This window comes from Pipistrellus hanaki, assembly GCF_964339955.1.
Source record: "Pipistrellus hanaki genome assembly, chromosome: 6".
NCBI classification, from domain to species: Eukaryota; Metazoa; Chordata; class Mammalia; order Chiroptera; family Vespertilionidae; genus Pipistrellus; species Pipistrellus hanaki.
This window is the reverse complement of record NC_140508.1, coordinates 30,314,583-30,334,664: the sequence shown is the minus strand read 5'-3', so window position 1 is coordinate 30,334,664 and position 20,082 is coordinate 30,314,583. Positions and strand designations below refer to the sequence as shown.

General features: G+C 43.9%; 1 protein-coding gene across 4 annotated transcripts; it reads left to right on the top strand.

Annotated features, from left to right (window-relative positions):
• Positions 1–1,983: 1,983 nt before the first annotated feature.
• On the top strand, positions 1,984–20,082 carry PRNP (prion protein (Kanno blood group)). Of its 4 annotated transcripts, none has more exons than XM_084886842.1 (3): positions 1,984–2,039; positions 5,234–5,331; positions 17,717–20,082. In XM_084886842.1, the coding sequence occupies exon 3, from the start codon at positions 17,727–17,729 to the stop codon at positions 18,516–18,518; it is 792 nt and encodes a 263-aa protein (XP_084742968.1). In that variant the 5' UTR covers positions 1,984–2,039; positions 5,234–5,331; positions 17,717–17,726; the 3' UTR covers positions 18,519–20,082. The 4 variants fall into 4 exon arrangements, with proteins under 4 accessions (XP_084742968.1, XP_084742966.1, XP_084742969.1 ...); XM_084886840.1 differs by having other exon boundaries at positions 1,987–2,039; positions 5,234–5,335; XM_084886843.1 differs by having other exon boundaries at positions 1,999–2,035.

Genomic DNA, 20,082 nt, shown 5'->3' with positions numbered 1-20,082 from the left:
CCACACAGGGAAGAAGCCAGGCCTCGCAGAGAAGCCATGTGGAGGCACTCTGATCAGCACAGCTAATCCTCAAGTCCAGCTGTCAGTCACGCAAATGAGCCTTTAAGTGATTCTGACCCTCAGCTCTCAAGTCACCCTCAGATTTTGAGTCTTCAGATACCATGGGGCAGAGCCAAGACCCCCCTGTGCCTGTCGGACTCCCTGACCTACACAATCCACAGGCAAAGGAAAATGTTGGTTGTTTGTGGGGTGGTGGTTACACAGCCAGAATAGGACATAAACCAATTTTGGTTTCTTCATCCCCACATTTTTTTAAAAATATATTTTATTGATTTTTCACAGAGAGGAAGAGAGAGGGATAGAGAGCTAGAAACATCGATGAGAGAGAGTCATCGATCAGCTGCCTCTTGCACAACCCCCACTGGGGATGTGCCCGCAACCAAGGTACATGCCCTTGACCGGAATCGAACCCGGGACCTTTCAATCCGCAGGCTGACGCTCTATCCACTGAGCCAAACCAGTCCCGGCCATCCCCACCTTTTTAAAATTCTCTTTGTTTTTTTAGCCTGTTGGGAGGGGGGGGGGGGAGTGGAGGGAAGAGGGGAGGGAGCAGAGCATTCAGTAGACATAGGATTCCTATGACAAAAAGCTGAGTTCAAGCATCTTCTAACCAAGCTTTCCAGAGTCCCTTGAGGCAGGGGGAAGACAGCCCCTTACCTAATCTGATCTGGTCACCCACTCTTTCACCTCCCCATTTCACCTCCCCAATAAGCCATCTCTGATGAAAGAAGGTAAGGCTCTGTAAGTACGGTCAACATTCTCATTACATAAGGCTGGGATTGAAAACAGGCTGGCATTGTTGCCCAACGTTCATTTCTCAGGGGCCAAAATCCAGTTCTCTGTTACTGAATGATCTCCCTCCAGGGGCCACATCTTCCAGACCATTCATTTCCCCTTCCCAGCAGATCCTTCAGGGCCCACCCACACTCATGTCAGTATCGCCCTCAGCTGTTTCACAGCTCTCCACTCAGTACAGTTCTCTCAGCTTCTCCCTGCTCTCACCACTCATTGCCTCCTATTTGAGTGATGGCCTCAGGATACAAGGATTTAATCCGAATCCTGTTTGGAAACTTTTGCCCATAAAGAAGGGACTAGATGTCCCATTTTTTTCCCCTTAGGACAGTGCTGGTTTATGCCTCTTGACCCGGCTTAATTTGGTGCTCCTTTCATTCTCAAAGGCACCCCAATTTTGGATAATAATGTATATAGTCCCCCTAACCCTACCACTCGTCCTCCATCACTTTATCTCTGACCACCCCTTTCGTGAGACAAACCCCTAATTTCTTGGCCAGAAAAATGAACAAGAATATACCATTCTGTAGCGTGCAGAATGGACTTGCTACATGGAGTGCATTTTTTTCTCTCATTCGTGAATATCATTCTCTAAATCACCTCTTTTACATATAATGAGCAGAAACTGACTAAATGAAGGAGCCGGTGATGGCTAGAGGCCTCCTTCCTAGGCCTCGCATTTTAGTGATTTCTTTGGAAATGTGTCAATCTTGGGCCCAATCAGGGTAGCAGACATTTTTTTCCCTTCTCAGAAATGCCTGGTGGCCCAAGTTCCAGAAAAATCCTTTCTCATTTCCCAGCGTTCCATTCTCTCGGGTATTCCGTTATGTAACAGGGGAGTTGGAGCTTTGGGCCGAATTCCCCTTTAAATGTGATTTTTTTTTTTTTTTTTATCGTCCATGAGCAACGTCTGGCTGTGATGACACCGGGAGAGGTGTCAGCAGGCATACGTGTTTAAACGCATCTCGACTCGTTTTTTCCCCGGTGACTCAGACACGCCGGCAGAACGAACGGCACCATTTCGGGAACCCGGCCGCGGCCCCGGTGCGCCCGCGTGCGAGCGAGCCGCGCGGTGATTGGCCGCCGCCGCCCGCCCCGCCCCCCGGCGCGGCGTCCCCCGCCCGCGCCGCCCGCCCAGCGCCAGACGCTGACAGCCGGCGCCGCGGCCGCTTCTCCCTCCGAGGCAGGTAACAGCGCGGCATCTTCTGCGCTCCCGGCGGGGGCCGGGGCCCGGGGCCGGGGGCCAGGGGCCGGGGCCGGGGCCTGAGGACAGGGGGCTCGGGCCGCTGCGGACCCTGGAGTGGGGACCCGGCCCCCGAGGCCGACCCTGACGCGGGGAGGGTCGGGCGCGTCCGGCCTGCGGGGCGCGCGGTGGTGGGTGTTGGTGACGCAGCTTGTTGTGCCTTTCTGGGTCGGACAGCCCCTTGGCTTCTGGACGGGCTGCGGGGGGCGCTAGCCAGGTCCCCCCGCGGGGATGGAGGTGGCACCGAGGTGTCTGACCGCTACCCCCATCACCCTTCCCCCCCAACACACACACACACGCACTCACACGCGTGTCCACGGCGGCAGCGGGATGGCGAGTCGCGGGCCTCGAGGGGCTGCGGGTCCGGGAAAGTGGGGGCACCCATCACCGCGCGCTAACGTGGCCGGGGAGCCCGAGGCTCCCGGGACCCTGGGCGGGGAGAACCCGGAGAGGCGCAGGGTTCCTCGGGGCTCCGGCCTCCGCGCCACCCGATGGCGGGCAGAGGCCGGGTGCGGGCCCGGCGCCCCTGGGCCAGGCGCCGCCCGCCCTTCCCGATGCCCAGGGGCGCGCAGCGTGAGGAGGGGGGCTCCTGGGGAACCCCAGCCGCCGCCGAGCCCCTCCCGCGAGGCGCCGGGCCCAGCTATCCCCCGGGCCGGGCCCGGGCGGCCCCCGGGGAGACAGGCGGCTGCCGGTAGGGCTTTGGCCGCCCGGGACCGCCCGCACCGCCTCGGACCCCGGAGGGGCGGGGTCTCGGGCGGCCCTGCCACAGAGGGTCCCCCCGCGCCCCTGTGATGGCACAGCCGCAGCCTTCGCTTTTCACTTTCTCTCCTGCTCCTCTGGAAGGAGGGGGCGCCACCATTTGGAGGGGCTCTGAGGGAAAGGGGTGGGGCGGGGGGAAGGTTTGGGCCCAGCGGCTCCCTCGCGGAGCCATCCTCTTCCATCTGTGCGGGAGGTGCCTCCACGTTTGTGTATTAAATAATGGGGAGAAATCTGGCATCACCGCCCCTTTTGTGTTGTTGTTGTTTTCCATTTACTCTTTGTGGAAGCTGTAGCAGATTTTTTTTTTTTTTTTTTTTGCATCCTAAGCCCACCGCCATCACATCCACCCTAACCATCTCAAAGCCACTGCTTTCTGTTTTTCATTTCCTCGTCTCCAGCTTCGTACTTAGCAGAATGCAGCTTCACCCCCTGATCATGCTTACCCTCCCTGCACGCAGAGCATCACGGTTTAATACGCAGTTCTCCCAAGCTGAGCATTTGAGATGTTGCCCTTTCTTGGAAAACAAAACAAAACAAAACAAAAAACTCCAGGTAGCATAGGATTAACGATTTTTACAAATCAAATTATCAGGAAATGTAGGAACAGAAGATTGAATTAAAATGTCAGACTTCTGGAAAAATTAACGACTCGCTCAAATTTGAAGGGGGATAAAAGCAGTGAACAGAAACAGTTTTGCCTACACAAACACCGAGGGGCTCTTATAATAAAACAAGAACTAACTGGAAAGTGAAATAAAGCAGAGCTAGGATGTGATTTACGTGTTATTTGTACCTGACGCAAGTTTTTACTACTCGTGAAAGGAAAATGTCAAGATTAACAGATAAATGGTGAAACGATGAATCATTTACAGAATAAAACACAAAGTAAAGCAAGTCTGGGTTTTTATTTTACATGTTAACAGCAACCCCTGAAATTTGCATATTCCAGTTATCTGGGGAGGTGGCAGGCTCTGAGGTTGGAAAGATAGTTCTGCAAGGACCTTCAGGACTGGGCCAGTTACCTAATTTCCTCGTCCTTTTGTCCATTCATAAAATAGAGGAAAGGATACCTACTTCCAGAGTCTGTTAAAGATTTACTTTAACCTTCTATGTAAAGCAGACCCATTGGTATATATACATTTATTTTCTTAGTCACACCCCACTGGGGACATTGTGAATCAGTATGTTAAACTTTTTGTAAAGCAATCGGGTCATCCATTAAGAAGTTAAAAGCCATGACCCAGAAATCCCATTCCAAGGAATGTACTTGGCAATGGAAAGCCAAACAAGAAAAGAAAATAACAAGCACATATTTGGGGCAGAATTATACCAAATTAGAACCAAATGGGAAACAATCTAAATGTGTAACAGCAGCCGAAACCGGTTTGGCTCAGTGGATAGAGCTTCGGTGGTCCCGGTTTCGATTCTAGTCAAGGGCATGTACCTTGGTTGCCAGCACATCCGCAGTAGGAAGCATGCAGGAGGTAGCTGATTGGTGTCTCTCTCTAATCGATGTTTCTAATTCTCTATCCTCCCTTCCTTTCTATAAAATATCAATAAAATTTTTAAAAATGTGTAACAGCAGAGCAGTAGCTAAGAAATCATGGCATATTAACAGAAAGGAACTTATGTAATCATCGAAAGTCGTAATTTAGAGCCCTTGGTACTTGGGAGGAAACTGACAGGTTCAAGTGCAGGTTACTCATAATGGATGCATATGTGCAAAATCTGAAAGGAAAAGCAAAAACAAGAACTTTTTAGTAATTATAGGTGATTTAATTTTGTTGATGTTTTGCTTTTCTAAATAATTTTTTAAATGAAATAGACATTGCTTTTTACATGTGGAAGAATGAGCTCAGTGTCATGTTTGCTTTTTTAGCTGACTTCATTTTTCTTATTAGATATTTTCCCTTTCTTTTCTGGAATACACTGAGTGGCCAGATTATTATGACCTCTGAACGCATAATTGGCCACTCAGCATATATCCTATATAATAAAAGGCTAATATGCAAATTGTCTCCTTCACCAGGAGTTTGACCAGCAGTCAGGCCGGCCAACTGCCCATGTCCCCCTGCCATGCTGGCTGGACCCTAACCCATGTTCCAGGATTAATTTATACACCAGGCTATCTATCTATCTATCTATCTATCTATCTATATATATACACACACACACACACATATATACACACACACACAACACACACGCACACATACACACTGCTGAGTAGCCAGATTATTATGCGTTCAGAGATCATAATCTGGATACTCAGTGTAGATTTATTGATGATTTGGAAATTTATATATTAAGCTTTTCTTTTAAGGGATCATATTTTAGATTTATTTATCAATTCCAGTTTTTTTTCTTTTTGTTTTTAAGGTCTTGTGAATATATTTGAAAACTGAAAATTTCAGCCAAGCCGAAGAAGCATTGTCTTCCTGGAGGCACAGATCCAATTTAGCTGAGCTACAACAGATGTACGTACCTTGTGGAATGTCTTTCGTCTTGTGATGGTTGAAAGTCCCCAGTTGTCTCAGAAAATAGGGTCTAGAAAGGCTGTGATCACAAGCTCCTGCTCTGGAGACCTGTATGTGTACCTCACACCTACTGCATCATCCTTTCTTGTAAAATCAGCTTGATTTTGCAGAGAAAAGGCCATAGTTTTCTCTAGAATCATGCTGAATTATATAAGGCAGCAACCATTTAAAAATAATAATAATCTTCTGGTTACAAGTCAAAAACTTATTTTGAAGAAATTGTGATAATCTTCTAGTTACAAGTCAGAAAACTTATTTTGAAGAAATTGTGAAGTCATTAGAAAGAGGGCCACAAAAGTAACTTGCCTGGGGCTAAAGAACTAGATGAAAGAAGATAATGGGACTGCAGATTGGTGCAGCCCATGGAAAACAGTATAGAATTTTCTCAAAAAAAAATTATAGTGCTGTGAAGGCCTGGGGAGTAGGGGGGACGGGGGACGGGGGGGGGGGGGGGGGGGGGTTAGTGGGAGGTGGGGGGGGAGAAGAGGGACATCTGAAATACTTTGAACAATAAAGATAAACTTTAAAAAACTGAAAATATAAAAATAAAACAATAACGTAAACATTTCTGCACCAAATTAACTCTGAAGGTGACTATCAACAACTGATGAAAAGTTTTGAGGGGAAAGTTTTGCTAAGCTGTAGTTTTAATTTACCCATCCCATTCTCCCTTTTCGGATCTGATTTCCTCTTCCAAGATAACTATATCAGCCGTGAACTGCCGTGTATTAAACATTCAGAGCATGCCTATATCTAATAAGGTGATGGCTACAGCATTACAAAGTCATCCTTGAGTAAATAGTGTGTGCAGCAGTTCCTACAGTGGGGAAATTTTTTTTCTCAATTTGTTCTGGTTTTCTTTTTACTTCTGGTTTTCTACTTACTACTGCCATTTTATTGTGTGATCACATCAAGGGAGGTGTGCCCTTTTATGAAGAGCATTATAATGTTAAGTGTTGGGCTTCTGAGGACCGAGCTACGAAGCCTTGGCTAGGAGTGCAATTCCCAGGGAAGTTTTATTATAAAAAGTCCCAAATCCCATCGCTAGAAACTCCCTGGCTGCTGGCCTGGGTTAGGCTCCAGCAATGTTGCTTTTTAAAAGCTGTTGAAGTAATTCTGAGATAGATCAGGCTGGGGTCCTTTGCCCTGTTCAATCCAGAACTGAGCTTCAGAGTAGTGAAAAGCCCAAAATACTTTGCAAAATTTGGTATAGCTTGCATCAGATTCTGTAAAGGGCAATGACCTCAAAAAAAAATTAAAATACAGTAGTCCCCTTTTATCCATGGTTTTACTTTCTGCAGTTTGAGTTACCCATGGTAAACCTCAGTTTGAAAATATTACATGGAAAAAATCCCAGAAATAAGCAAGTCATGAGTTTTAAATTGAACACAGGTCTGAGTACCTCACTTCATCTGTCACTTAGGCATTGTATCATCTCACATCATGAAGGGTGAAATATATATTTTTTGTTGTTAATCCTCACCCGAGGATTTTTTTTCCCCATTGATTTTTAGAGAGAGTAGAAGGGAAGGGGAGAGAGAGAGAGAGAGAAAAGCATCAGTGTGAGAGAGACATGTACCCTGACCAGCACTGGGGATCGAGTCTGCACCCAAGGTACATGCCCTTGACTGCCCTTGACTGGAATCAAGCCCTGGACCCTTCTGTTCTCTGGCTGATGCTGTAACCACTGAGTCAAACCGGCTAGGGCAAGGATGTTATTTATATAACTTCTATTACAGTATATTGTTATAATCGTTCTATTTTATTATCAGCTGTTATTGGTCTCTTAGTGTGCCTATTTTATAAATCAAACTTACCATAGAGATAAGCATACTATATAGAAAAAAAATAGTATATATAAGTTTCAGTACTATCCATGGTTTCAGGCATCCACTAGGAGGCTTAGAATGAATTCCCCACAGATAAGGAGGGACTACTGTATGACAAATGAGTTCTACTTAGCTCAGGAAATTTCCTCAGGGCAGTGGGGAATGGTGGGGACGCTGTTTGGTGCCACTTCCCAATTTAACTAAGTTTCACGATGTAACATGTTGTGAGAATCAGAAATTTGGCCCCTGGCGTACAACCGGTAGGCAAGTTCCTACAGCTCTGACTCCTTGTACACACGGGAATTGGATGACTGGGGTAATCTGTGGATTTTTTTTTTTTTAACCTTCTGTAGTTCCATTGCTCTGCCATTCTGCTCATGTGCCAATGCCTTGTGATCTTATTTAGTGTAGCTTTGCAAAGCATTCTAACACCTGGCAGGCTAAATGTGCCCTAGATTTTCTTTCTGTTCAATAGTTTCAGTTTCTTCAGTCTTCTTAATTTTGAATATCATTTCCTCATGTTCTTTGAAATCCCCTTTGAATTCTGACTAAAACTATGTTAATTTTCTGGATTATTTTTAAATGAAGTGGTATTTTTCAGTATTGGTTTTCCCAACCAAAGACTTCATGTCTTTCTCTTTTTTCTAGTCTTCCTTTGTCTTCAATTAAAATTTTATCACATTCCTCATAAAAGTACTTAATTTATTAGATTATGGGTGGATTGTTTTTTCCATACTAAATCTTCTAACTTAATTCCAATTAATTTGGGGACTCTTTTGTTATATATTGATTTCAAAAACTGCCACCCTAATAGGCTCACTTGGGTATTATGAGAAGTTTTGGGTTGATTTTCCAGGTAGAAAATCATGCCTGGTCAAAACTTCTATAACAACAGTGATTGCTTGCATTTTTATCTTGTTCACTACATTAATGAGAATGCTTTTTCTTTTTAATTAAGATAGGGTGTGGGCTGTATGTCATTATAGTGATTCTTAATGATGGAAAGGTACTACCTTCTAGTTCTGTAGAAACTATTTTAATAACTTCAACTTAAAAAATCAGGAATGAATGTTGATTTTAATAAAAAACTTTTCAACATTTGCAGATAATCTTTTTTTTTTTTCCTCTTAACCTATTAATAGATTTTCTGGTTTTGAACCATCCTTGTATTCCTTAAATAAACCTTATTGGTCACAGTATATCCTTCTTTTACTAAAATGTTGAAATCAGTTTGGTGGTATTTTCTTTTAGGTTTTGTCACCCATGCTGTGGGAGCTGGGTAACTGGGAGCGAGATCCACTCGAAATACTGGGGTTTGAATCTTGACCTTTATCCCTTTGGCTTCATTATTGATCAATTCATGTTTTCTATTAACATTGCTTCTCAGTTGAAGATGCCCAAATGCTTATCTCTACTAAGTTCCAGATTCTTTTAACAATTGCCCCAATTCATACTTCCACTTGAGCATCTCATAGATGGAGCAGAATTAATGTGTCCCAACTAAAATTCTTGGTTTTCTCTTCCAAACATGGCCCTCCACCAGTTTCCTCTAATTTATTGCCACCATGGGCCTGGACAAAAAAACACAAACTTAGTTAACTCTCACTCCTTCATCCCCTCTATCAGCAAGTCTTAACTGGTTCAAAATGTGTCTCATTTACGTGTAACTCCTCAGCAATCTGGTCACCATCCCAGGCCACACTGCCATCTTCCTTTAATTGTTTCCTACCTGGTCTCACCATTTCCTTGCTTGCTCCCTAAATTTTCTTCTTTACGCACCAATCAGGGTAATCTTTTAAAAAAAACAGCCCTATGTTACTCTTCTAAGGCCCTTTAATGGTTCCCACTGCATTCAAAATGAAATGGAAATTTTCTCTATGGCGTATGGGGTCCTGGTGAGCTGGCTCTCACCCACTCCAGTCCCATCAGCTCCAGATGCACCTCCTTTTTGGTCCTTGAACCCACTAAGCTAAATATCTTACACACCATTCTGTCCTCAGCTCCTCGCACAATGCTCGTACTTTAGAATATCCTTATAAGACATATTTATTGAAAGAATCAATAAGTAATCATATTTAATTTTTGACATTTTTCCTCCATTTTTTCTATGATTATTGATCAATTCAAGTTTTCTATTTCTTTTAAAACTGGCACATACTACTTATTCCATAAATACTTATTGAATGAGTTAATTCTAAAGTCGATATTTGTAAATTATTTCTTAATAGAAAGGCAATTCATCTGACAGATTTTTTAAAATATATTGATTTTACAGAGGAAGGAAAAAAGAGAGAGAGAGAAACATCAATGATGAGAGTCATTAATAGGCTGCCTCCTGCACACCCCTCAACATGGGCATGTACCCTGACCAGGAATCAAACTGTGACCTTCTGATTCATAGGTTGAAACTCAACCACTGAGCGACACTGGCCAGGCCACACATAGTCATTCTCATATGCCTGCCCTCTCTCTCTCTCTCTCTTTTTTTTTTCTTTTAGCTGATATATATATATATATATATATATATATGTCTAATTTTATCTGATTCTTAATTTTTTTAACATCTTATTATACTCTGGTTTTCCATCTTCTGTAAATTATCATTTTATATCTTTAGTCCATTTTTCTATTGGAATTTCTGTCCCTTATTACTTTGTATGAATTCCTTATTGGTTCTAGAAATAAATTCTCTGTTGGTTTTAAATACTGTTGATTTTTATATGCAATCTTGTATCCCATAACCTTGCTGAGATCTTGTGTGTATCTCGTTGAATCTGGTGGATTTTCTATGTATATGATTACATTAATTGCAAATAATGACAGCTGGAGTTTTTTGGGTTGTTTTTTGTTTGTTTGTTTGTTTGTTTGTTTGTTTGTTTTTGCATTTCTTAACACTAATTACTTCTTTGTCTTTGCATGTGTCCTAAGATAATGGACATCCTTGTCTTGTTTCCGATTTAAAGTGAATATACTCAGAGGTTACCCATTATGTTTGCTGTTTTTGTTACATAAACTTTATCAAGTTAGGTGAGTTCCCTCCTATTCCTACTCTGCTGAGTAGGAATTTTCTTAGTGATAAATAGGTATTGACTTTTATCAAATACTTAATGTCTTAAATGTACCAGAGGCTTGGGCCACAACCTTCACAGAGAGTATCTTGGATGATTAGTGTCATAGCACAGCCAAGGATTCAGAAACCTAGTCTTTGTTCCCAGTAAGTTCACTAGCCAACTCTTGACCTTTCTGTATCTTGGTGGTCTAATATGTAGACTAAGAGGTTTGGGTTAAATATTATAAGATCTTTCTTATTTTATCACAAAAAGAGATTATTCAAGGTCTTATGTAACTTTTGAGTCCCTTTTATCCTTAGAAATGATTCTCTACTTGAAAATGTAGTTGTTATTTTTAATGCTTTTCATAATTAAATGTTACTTTTGTTCTCAACTGGTTTTAAAATGATCTAGAGGCCCAGTGCACGAATTCGTGCACCAGTGGGGTCTCTTGGCTGGGCCTGCAGGATCAGGCTGAAACCCACTCTTCGATATCCCCTGAGGGGTCCTGGATTGTGTGAGGGTGCAGGCCAAGTCAAGGGATCCCATCAGTGCACAATCAGAGCTGGAGAGGGACATATGAGGTTGGTCAGCCAGGGAGGGACTATGGGAGGGCTCCAGGGTGTGTCCATCCCATCTCACTTAGCCCCAATTAGGCAGACCTCAGCAGCAAGCTAAAATGAGCAATCAGAGTGTCTGCCCCTTGGTGGTCAGTGCACATCATAGCAACCTGTTGACCAGTCAACTATCTGCCCCTTGGTGGTCAATGCACATCTTAGCAAGTAGTTGAGAGGCCTTAGCATATCATTAGCATATTACACTTTGATTGGTTGAACGGACAACTGGACACTTAGCATATTAGGCTTTTATTATATAGTATGAATGATTCAATAATGTGAACATAATAACATACTGAATATTATATTCTACTCAACTTTACTCAGCATCCAATTTTAAAGTACTAATCAGCAACACATGCCATGTCTCTGGTGCCCTATTGCCTTTATCTCCATCCAGTCCATGGTCATTCTTCTACTCTAGACTCACCAAACTGCTATCTCTTGTCCCATGTATATAGCTTGATGACAGCATTGCCAAAGCCACGCCCTTCAGTAATCTCCCTCCAGACCTGCTCTGTCTTCTGCATTCTGTCCACATAACTGCCCAATCCAGAAACCTCAATTCTTCCAGTCTCTCACTTTCCACATCAAACACTAAGCTCTCCAGAAGCTTCTATCTAAGTGGAACCATCCATTACCCTGCACTCCTTGGCCAAGGCCATCATCTTCTTCTATCTCAGTTATTGAGTCATTGCAGTACCCTTCTAACTACCCTGTTTCCCCAAAAATAAGACAGTGTCTTATATTAATTTTTGCTCCCAAAGATGAGCTAGGTCTTATTTTCAGGGGATGTCTTATTTTTCCATGAAGAAGAATATGGTACACATTTATTGTTAAATGAAAATAAAGGAAATTTATTACCTGTATGTATTGTATAATAGTACGGTAGTTGTCAACACAAACCAGACAAACTGAATCCTACAGTATCGAGAATTTACTCATTTATTCAGTGACAATCATGTCATCATCTTCTGGAACATCATCATAACAATCCAATTCCTGAATTTCCTGGTGAATTTCTTGTGACTCCATTTCTTTCAGAATCAGTGGACCCAATCTCTCATGTTTAGCCCGGGGTGTGTGTGTGTGTGTGTGTGTGTGTGTGTGTGTGTGTGTGTTATTTTCGGGGGATGCCTTATATTTCACTCAGAAGGAAACCTGTAAGTAGGTCTTATTTTCGGAGGATGTCTCATTTTCGGGGAAACAGTAGTTTCTGTGTGTGAGTGTGTGTGTGCGCGCACACACACACACACACACAGAATCCCCATTTTATTCTCCACAATGTTCTTTCTAAAAGAAAACCCCTTGCCAAAACCAGTTTGGCTCAGTGGTAGAGCGTCGGTCTGCGGACTGAAAGGTCCCGGGTTCGATTCCAGTCAAGGGCATGTACGGTCTGCGGCTGGTCGATGTTTCTCTCTCATCGAAGTTTCTGGCTCTCTATTTCTCTCCCTTCCTCTCTGTAAAAAAAAAAAAAAGAAAAGAAAAGAAAAAAAGAAAAGAAAAGAAAAGAAAACCCCAAACTCTTTTGTGGTTCCCCACTGCCTTCAGGATCAAGTCCAGACTATTTGACATGCCTTGTAATCGGGCTGACTGTATAACCTAGCATTCGAACTGGGACACTCTTGAGAATGAAAAGGGCTATATTAATATTAGTGCAGGAACAACAGGTGTAAACTCTCCCAGGCAAGTCAGGATGCTGCTCACCTTGAGCTAGGAGGCCCTTTGTTACCTGACCTCTGCCTGCCTCTCCACTGCATATTGAAGCTTCACTTCCATGAAACCCTGTTATCTCCAGACCTACCTGTCTTCTCTCTCACCACCTATCTCCACTCTGAATGCTTTGTGGCCCCATCCACCTCCTGTGTCTGGCTCCCTCTCTGTGCCTCCTTTACTGTGTGATGTCATCACCTGCTTATCTGTGTAGTTGAGCTTACAGAGCCGCAACTCTTACAACCTTGAACAAGGCATGATCAACACCAGACTGTGCTACTCCCCTTGCAGTCTCCTCTGCCTCCCTTCTCAATCATTTCAAGTGACATCTCCACCTAGTCAAAGTCTGCCATGGTGGCTGGTACATGAACTAAATGGTTATTTAACTGAGTTGAAGATGGTAGACAGTTGGCCGTTGCAAAAAGAGTATGTTTTGTAAATTTATTTTATTTTATTTTATTTTGCAGTTTTACTTATTTTTTTATTTTTATTTTTTTTATTTTTTTAATAAGTTTTTATTGTTCATATTATTACAAATGTTCCTTCCCCCCCCCCACCATTGCTCTCCTCCACCAGGTTCCCACCCCACCCTCTGCCCTTTCCCCACCCCCCATTGTTCTGATCCATAGGTGCACAGTTTATGTTCAGTCTCTTCCCACGCCCCCCTCTCCCCTTTCCCCCAAGAATCGTCAGTTCACTCCCCTTCCATACCTCTGATTCTATTATATTCAACAGTTACTATTGTTAATCAGATTTTTTTTTCCCCCTTGGTTTTTAGATTCACTTGTTGATAGTTACGTATTTGTTGTTCATAATTTTTATCTTTGTTTACTTTCTCTTCTGAAAGAACCCCCTTCAGCAATTCATATCATTCTGGTTTGGTGTTGATGAACTCCTTTAGCTTTTTTTTATTAGTGAAGCTCTTTATCTGACCTTCGATTCTGAGTGATAGCTTTGCTGGATAGATTATCTTTGGCTGTAGGTTCTTACTATTCATCACCTTGAATATTTCTTGCCATTCCCGTCTGGCCTGCATGGTTTCTGTTGAGAAGTCAGCTGACAATCGTATAGGTGCTCCTTTATAGGTAACTACCTTCTTTGCTTTTGCTTCTTTTAATATTCTCTCTTTGTCTTTTGCTCTTGGAATTTTAATTATGATGTGTCTTGGTGTGGTCCTCTTTGGATTCCTTTTGTTTGGAGTTCTGTGTGCTTCCTGGACTTGTAAGTCTAATTCTTTCACCAGGTGGGGGAAGTTTTCTGTCACTATTTCTTTCAGTATGTTTTCGATATCTTGCTCTCTCTCATCTTCTGGGACCCCCATAATTCTGATGTTGGTTCGCTTGAAGTCCCAGAGGTTTCTTACATTATCTTCAATTTTCTGGATTATCTTGCCTACTAGCTTCTGTGGAGGTGTGTCTTCTGGCTCTTTATGTTCCAAATCTTTGACTTGATTCTTGTGATCTTCCCTTCTGTTTTTAGGACTCTGTAAAATATTTTTTATTTCAGACAATGTATTCTTTATTTCTTGTTGATCCCTTATCATTTCTTGATGACTCCTTATTAATTCTAGTTGATCTCTTTTCATATCCTCATAGGTCTTATCCATCTTTTCTAGGAAATTCTTGAAAAACCTTATAAGCGTAGATTTGAACTCTATATCCAGCCGCTTTTTGTCCTCCATTTCTTTCGTTTGTGATCTATTTTGTTGTTGCATTTCGCAGTTACAGATGGGACAGGGTTTCAGGGTGGAGCCTGCAGCTTTGGCTTCTGTCAGCCCCGCCCTATGCGGGTCCTTCAGTGCTTGCTGCCGGCGCCTCTGAGAGAAAGGTGCCCTCGATTTTCGCCTGCTGCCAGTCTATGCTCTCCCCCAATGAGCCCGGTATTGGGGTTCAGTTCAGTTGGAAGTGGAGTTGGAGGTGGCGTTCAGAGCAGTCTGGAGCCCTAGTCTCCTTCTGGCCAAGGCACTCCCGCGGCACAGCCGACCGTCCCTTCTCTGCGCAGTGTGCGCGCCTCCGGGACCTCCTTTCGCCGCTTCCCCGGGGTTCCGCCTTACAGCCCGGCTCCCTATGGCTGAGCCTGAGTCCCCGGGGTCTGGCCTAGAACTGGGGTTCAGAGCAGTCGGGGGCCCAGCACAGTCGGAGTTTTATCTCCTTTCCGCTAGGGAACGCCCGCCAGGCACTCCGCCTCCCCCTCCTCTCTGGCTCCGTCTTCTCCGCGCCGTGTCTCCGTACCTTGGGCTTTTCCAGCTCCTCCGCTCCTCCTTCTGGTTTTCTCCTTCTCGCTGTAGAATTTCCAGTCAGTCAACCTTCCTGTAGTTCTGGGCAATGTCCGTTTTATATTTTATTGAAATTGTTGTGTTCGGCTGCAGCTAGGTGTTCACCTGGGCACAGCCATCTTAGATCTCTGTTTTGTAAATTTATAAATATGGTTCACTGTAGGTAGCAATTTAATTTTTAGCTTATCTTGTATGCCTTATCATAGATGTTTTCACACTCATTCATTCATTCAGCATTTATTTTGTATGTCTTTGAGTTAGACATGACATCTAGGCACTAGGGATATTGCTGTGCACAAAACTCCTGTCCTGGAGAAAATGAACAATAAGCAAACAGTAAATAGATGTTAAGTAGCATTGCTGCCCTGGAGAAAAGTGAAGCAGAGTGAGAGAGATGACAGGGTGCTGACTTATGTAGGGTGGCGTGGACACCCTGCTGAGGTGCCATCATAGCAGACCAGAGCCATAAGAGGAACTGGAGGAAGAAGCTTCCAGGCCCTGGGAGCAGCAGGTACAAACGTCCTGAGATAGGAAAGTATTGCCAGCTGTGAGAAAGTGGAAAGGTTGTGTGGGGCCTTCCTGGCATGGTCAGGATTTGGGTTTTATCCTGAGTACAAAGGCAAAGCTGGTGTGACCTGAATATGAAAAGGCTCTCGGGCCACAGAGTGGAGAACACACAATGGGGACCTGGGCAGAAGGGGGGAGCTGGTTGAAGGCTGTAAAGACTCTGGCCAGAAGAGATGGAAAAAACTTCAACTAGGATGGTAGTGTTGGAAAGTGTGACAGGTTTCAGGAATTAGGATTTGTTTTCAAGATAGACTAATAAGATTTGCTGATAGAGTCAGTGTGTGCTCTGAGAAAGAGAAAATTCAAGAATAGCTCTAGGGTGTTGTCTGAGTTTGACTCATGGGAATGAATGACATAGTTGACATTGACACAAAACTCCTGTTGGTTGGGCATTATTGACTGAGGGTGATAATCCCCTAGTTTAGTTCCCTGAGGTATTTGTGCAGAAGAACAGACAGCATGGAGGCCTGGGGCCTGGTGCATGAGCAAATGGAGAGCAAATCATGTGCCAGAATCCTTCCCCTCAGATCCTTACCCGAGAGCCTCCAAAAATCCTACATTGGCAGGATCTAAGCCAGGGGTCCTCAAACTTTTTAAAGTGGGGGCCAGATCACGGTCCCTCAGAGAGCTGGAGGGCCGGACTATATGAACTACTAATTCCTACTGTAACACCTCGGCTGCGCTCACTGCCCAAAAAACCTGGCGGGCCGGATCAGACTCCTCTGCGGGCCGCATGTGGCCCGCCGGCCGTAGTTTGAAGACCCCTGATAAGCAGTTTAACTTGGCTCATAACTTTCCAGACTTACTTTTGTTTACTTTTGACTTCCAAAATATTTCAATGATAGTGAAAACATAAACAGGATGTTAATTCATTTGTTTGTTTCATCCTTCTTCCCTGAAGGTTATGAAAAATCATTTTCCAGTCCTTGATGCCACTTTTATTTGAAGATAAACAGTGCTGGAGAGAAGAGTAACAACAGCATTACAGTATATGCCACTTTTGGTTTTATGGCACCTAATGATATTAAAGAGCATATGGTTTGACGTGAGATACAGTAGAAACTGCTTAGTAATCATTCTACTGTGTGCTTTAGAGCTCTGCCCTTCGACCTGAGCACCCAGGATAAATGAGATCTTTTGTCTGAAAGATTTTTTTTAATTGGATGAATATACATTCTGCAAAGGGGCATAAATTATCACCCAAGATATTTGGGTTATTTTTCTTAAGCCCTTTTATATAAGACATGTTTCTCTTGTACCAAAAATTAGAAGAAAATAGGTCACTCATAAGCCATTTCCTGCTGATCTAAACTTATTCAGCCAGTGAGTGATTGCATACCTTTGAGCACAGCTGTCTTTACCCCACTTTCAGCAGCTCCATCTATCTTTCCATGTATAGAGAGAAAGATGAATTTACAAGTGGGCTTGTTTCCTGTTTCAAAAAATGAAAAGTTTTCCTTTAAGGAAATTCTTGTTGGCATTTATATGTTCAGGGGATATTTAATTCTTGCACTTAACAAGTATCTATTGTGAGCCTGCTCTGTGCCAGGCACTGCCCTGGCCCCAGAGGAAATAGCAGCAAACAAGAGATTTCGTTCCTGCTTACATTCCTAACAGGGGAGAAAAGGCAGAAACCAACTGCGTTTCACCACAGCAGCACCCACCTGGGGGCTTCCTAACGAGACATTGGACTCACAAGACTTCTATAGGGGCCGCACCAGCAGCCCGGGACTTGCCTCCACCCCCAGACCCCACAGTGACTGCTCAGGTTTACGGGCATGAGACCCATCTTAGTGGATAGCAGGGTCTCCTTGGCATAGAAGCCCCAGGCCCCACAGGAGCCAATGTCCCTTATAACAGCCCAATGGGCACAGCTTCCAGGGTCCCCACAAGGATGTGCCAGGTGCAAGGACCACTGCTTGAAAGCCCAAACGGATGGCAACCCCACCAGGTGTTCAGAGGTTTTCCCAGTCCGGTTGCATTTCTAAATTCAAGGTCATTTTTTTCATAAGCAATGTGGCTAACATTCCACCTTTATCCCATTTCCCAGAAACAGCCGAAATGATCTTAAGGTCAGAATTGTCCCTGGAAGGAGGAAGTGTTGTGTTAACCCTTTACTTACGGTTACTTTTGTCAGAGGTGCTTTGAAGGCGTACAGAGAGCAAAGAGCATGTGCCAGAGGTGCTGATGTCACTGCTGTGCAGTCATTTGTTAGGCAGCAAATGTTAGTGCTTTTAACAGACCTAAAACTCTGACACCCTCTTCATTTTGCAGATAAGGCATCATGGTGAAAAGCCTCGTAGGCGGCTGGATCCTGCTTCTCTTTGTGGCCACATGGAGTGAAGTGGGCCTCTGCAAGAAGCGACCGAAGCCTGGAGGATGGAATACCGGGGGAAGCCGATACCCGGGGCAGGGAAGTCCCGGAGGCAACCGCTACCCACCCCAGGGCGGTGGCGGCTGGGGTCAGCCCCAGGGCGGTGGCGGCTGGGGTCAGCCCCATGGTGGTGGCGGCTGGGGTCAGCCCCATGGTGGTGGAGGAGGCTGGGGACAGCCCCATGGTGGTGGAGGAGGCTGGGGACAGCCCCATGGTGGTGGCAGCCACAATCAGTGGAACAAGCCAAATAAGCCAAAAACCAACATGAAGCATGTGGCAGGAGCTGCCGCGGCCGGGGCAGTGGTGGGGGGCCTGGGGGGCTACATGCTGGGAAGTGCCATGAGCAGGCCCGCCATGCATTTTGGCAATGAGTATGAGGACCGTTACTATCGTGAAAACATGAACCGTTTCCCCGAACAAGTGTACTACAAGCCCGTGAATCAGTACAGCAACCAGAACAACTTTGTGCGTGACTGCGTCAACATCACGGTCAAGCAGCACACGGTCACCACCACCACCAAGGGGGAGAACTTCACCGAGACAGACGTCAAGATCATGGAGCGTGTGGTGGAGGAGATGTGCACCACCCAGTACCAGAAAGAGTACCAGGCAGCTTACCAAAGAGGGTCGAGCGTGGTCCTCTTCTCCTCCCCTCCTGTGATCCTCCTCATCTCTTTCCTCATTTTCCTAATAGTGGGGTGAGGGCAGCTTTTTGTTTGCGGGGGAAGGGGTGTCTACCTGCGGCCCTTTAGTGGTGGTGTCTCATTCTTGCTTCTCTCTTTGTCACCCGTAATCTAATACCCTTGGCATTGATGGCACAGGGAAATGTAGAGCAGGCCTGGCACGCAATGTATTCAAGCCCCTTTTGATGGAGTCCCTCATGGGCTAGTGCCAGTGCCAGGCTGGTGAAAAGTGTGATAGCAAATAATCATTCCGTGATCTGGGCTTATTTTTTGCCTAGTGCAACACTGAGGCTAACATATTCTAAAAACAGTCCCCGGATACTTTTGCCTAGATTCCTCCGGCTCCTTGCCCCACTACAGCTCAGCACACTAATGCCCTGTCTTAGATACCAGTGTTTTTTGTAGCAGTTTGGACACATTTTCTCATTCATTTTAAGCATACCTGACTGCATTTGCCTGTTTAAATAGTATTTCTGCCAAATTTGGAAGGATACTCATTGAAGAAACAGGACTGGAAATCCTTAGCTCTTGGGCCCAGGCTCAGCCCTGTGTCTGCAGAGGCTCAGCCCTGTGTCTGCAGAGAACTGTGACATTCTTTTGCATTTCACAATATAGGCTACACAGCAGCTATTGCATCAAGAGTAAATATTCGTGCAACATTAGACTTCTGGGCAAAGGACATTTCATAGGAAATGATCATAACTAACATGATACGAAAGGCTTCTGGGACTAAAAAATACAAAATTTGGGAGCAGTGTCTTTGGAGGGTACCTACATGTGGCATTCCATTAGCAACATCAACTAGATAATTAAGGCAGTTAAGAATAGATTACTTTCTGGACACTAAGAAAGAACAAATCTCTTTGTTCATTTACCTGGAAATAGGAATGATTTTGACATTGGGTGAAGCCAGGAGATATTAATATAGAGAAAACTGTAGCTGTAAAAACACCATTATCACAGAAGATGATGTAATGAAGAAAATGATAAAGTGTACAAAGAAATGCTTGCGTTTCTTCATTGCTGTTTCATAGTTATCAAAAACCAGAATTAGGTTGAATCCTTCATCTCTGTAATTGGCTTTTGAGTTGAAAAATAAAGAATCCACAAAGAAAGAAATCTTAGGTTAGAGATGACAGAAATATGATCTATTCTGAGTAGAAAAAGAAGTTCTATTTCTGTTATTTAAGTAAGGTAAAATTATTCCCTGGATCATTCAATATTATTGCCTAGCAGATCTATATTACTATTCTGCAATGTTATTGGCTTACTATGCGGGTATTCTATGTAATATATATATGTGCATATATATTGCATATGAGAAATTTTTGTTAGAGCACTTAACATCTGATGTATCTAATGCATTACCTGTTTTGTAAGGTACTAAATATGTGGGAAACCCTTTGCGTGGTCCTTAGGCTTACCATGTGCACTGAATAGTTTTGTATAAGGATCCAAAGTGGTCTTTGAAATATGCATGTACTTTATATTTTCTATATTTGTAACTTTGCATGTACTTGATTTGTTGTAAAAAATTTATAAATGTTTAATATCTGACTATAATTAAACAGGAGCTGAAATGA

Coding starts and splice junctions, on each gene's coding strand:
- PRNP (XM_084886842.1), top strand. CDS start 17,727: ATGGTGAAAAGCCTCGTAGGCGGCTGGATCCTGCTTCTCTTTGTGGCC.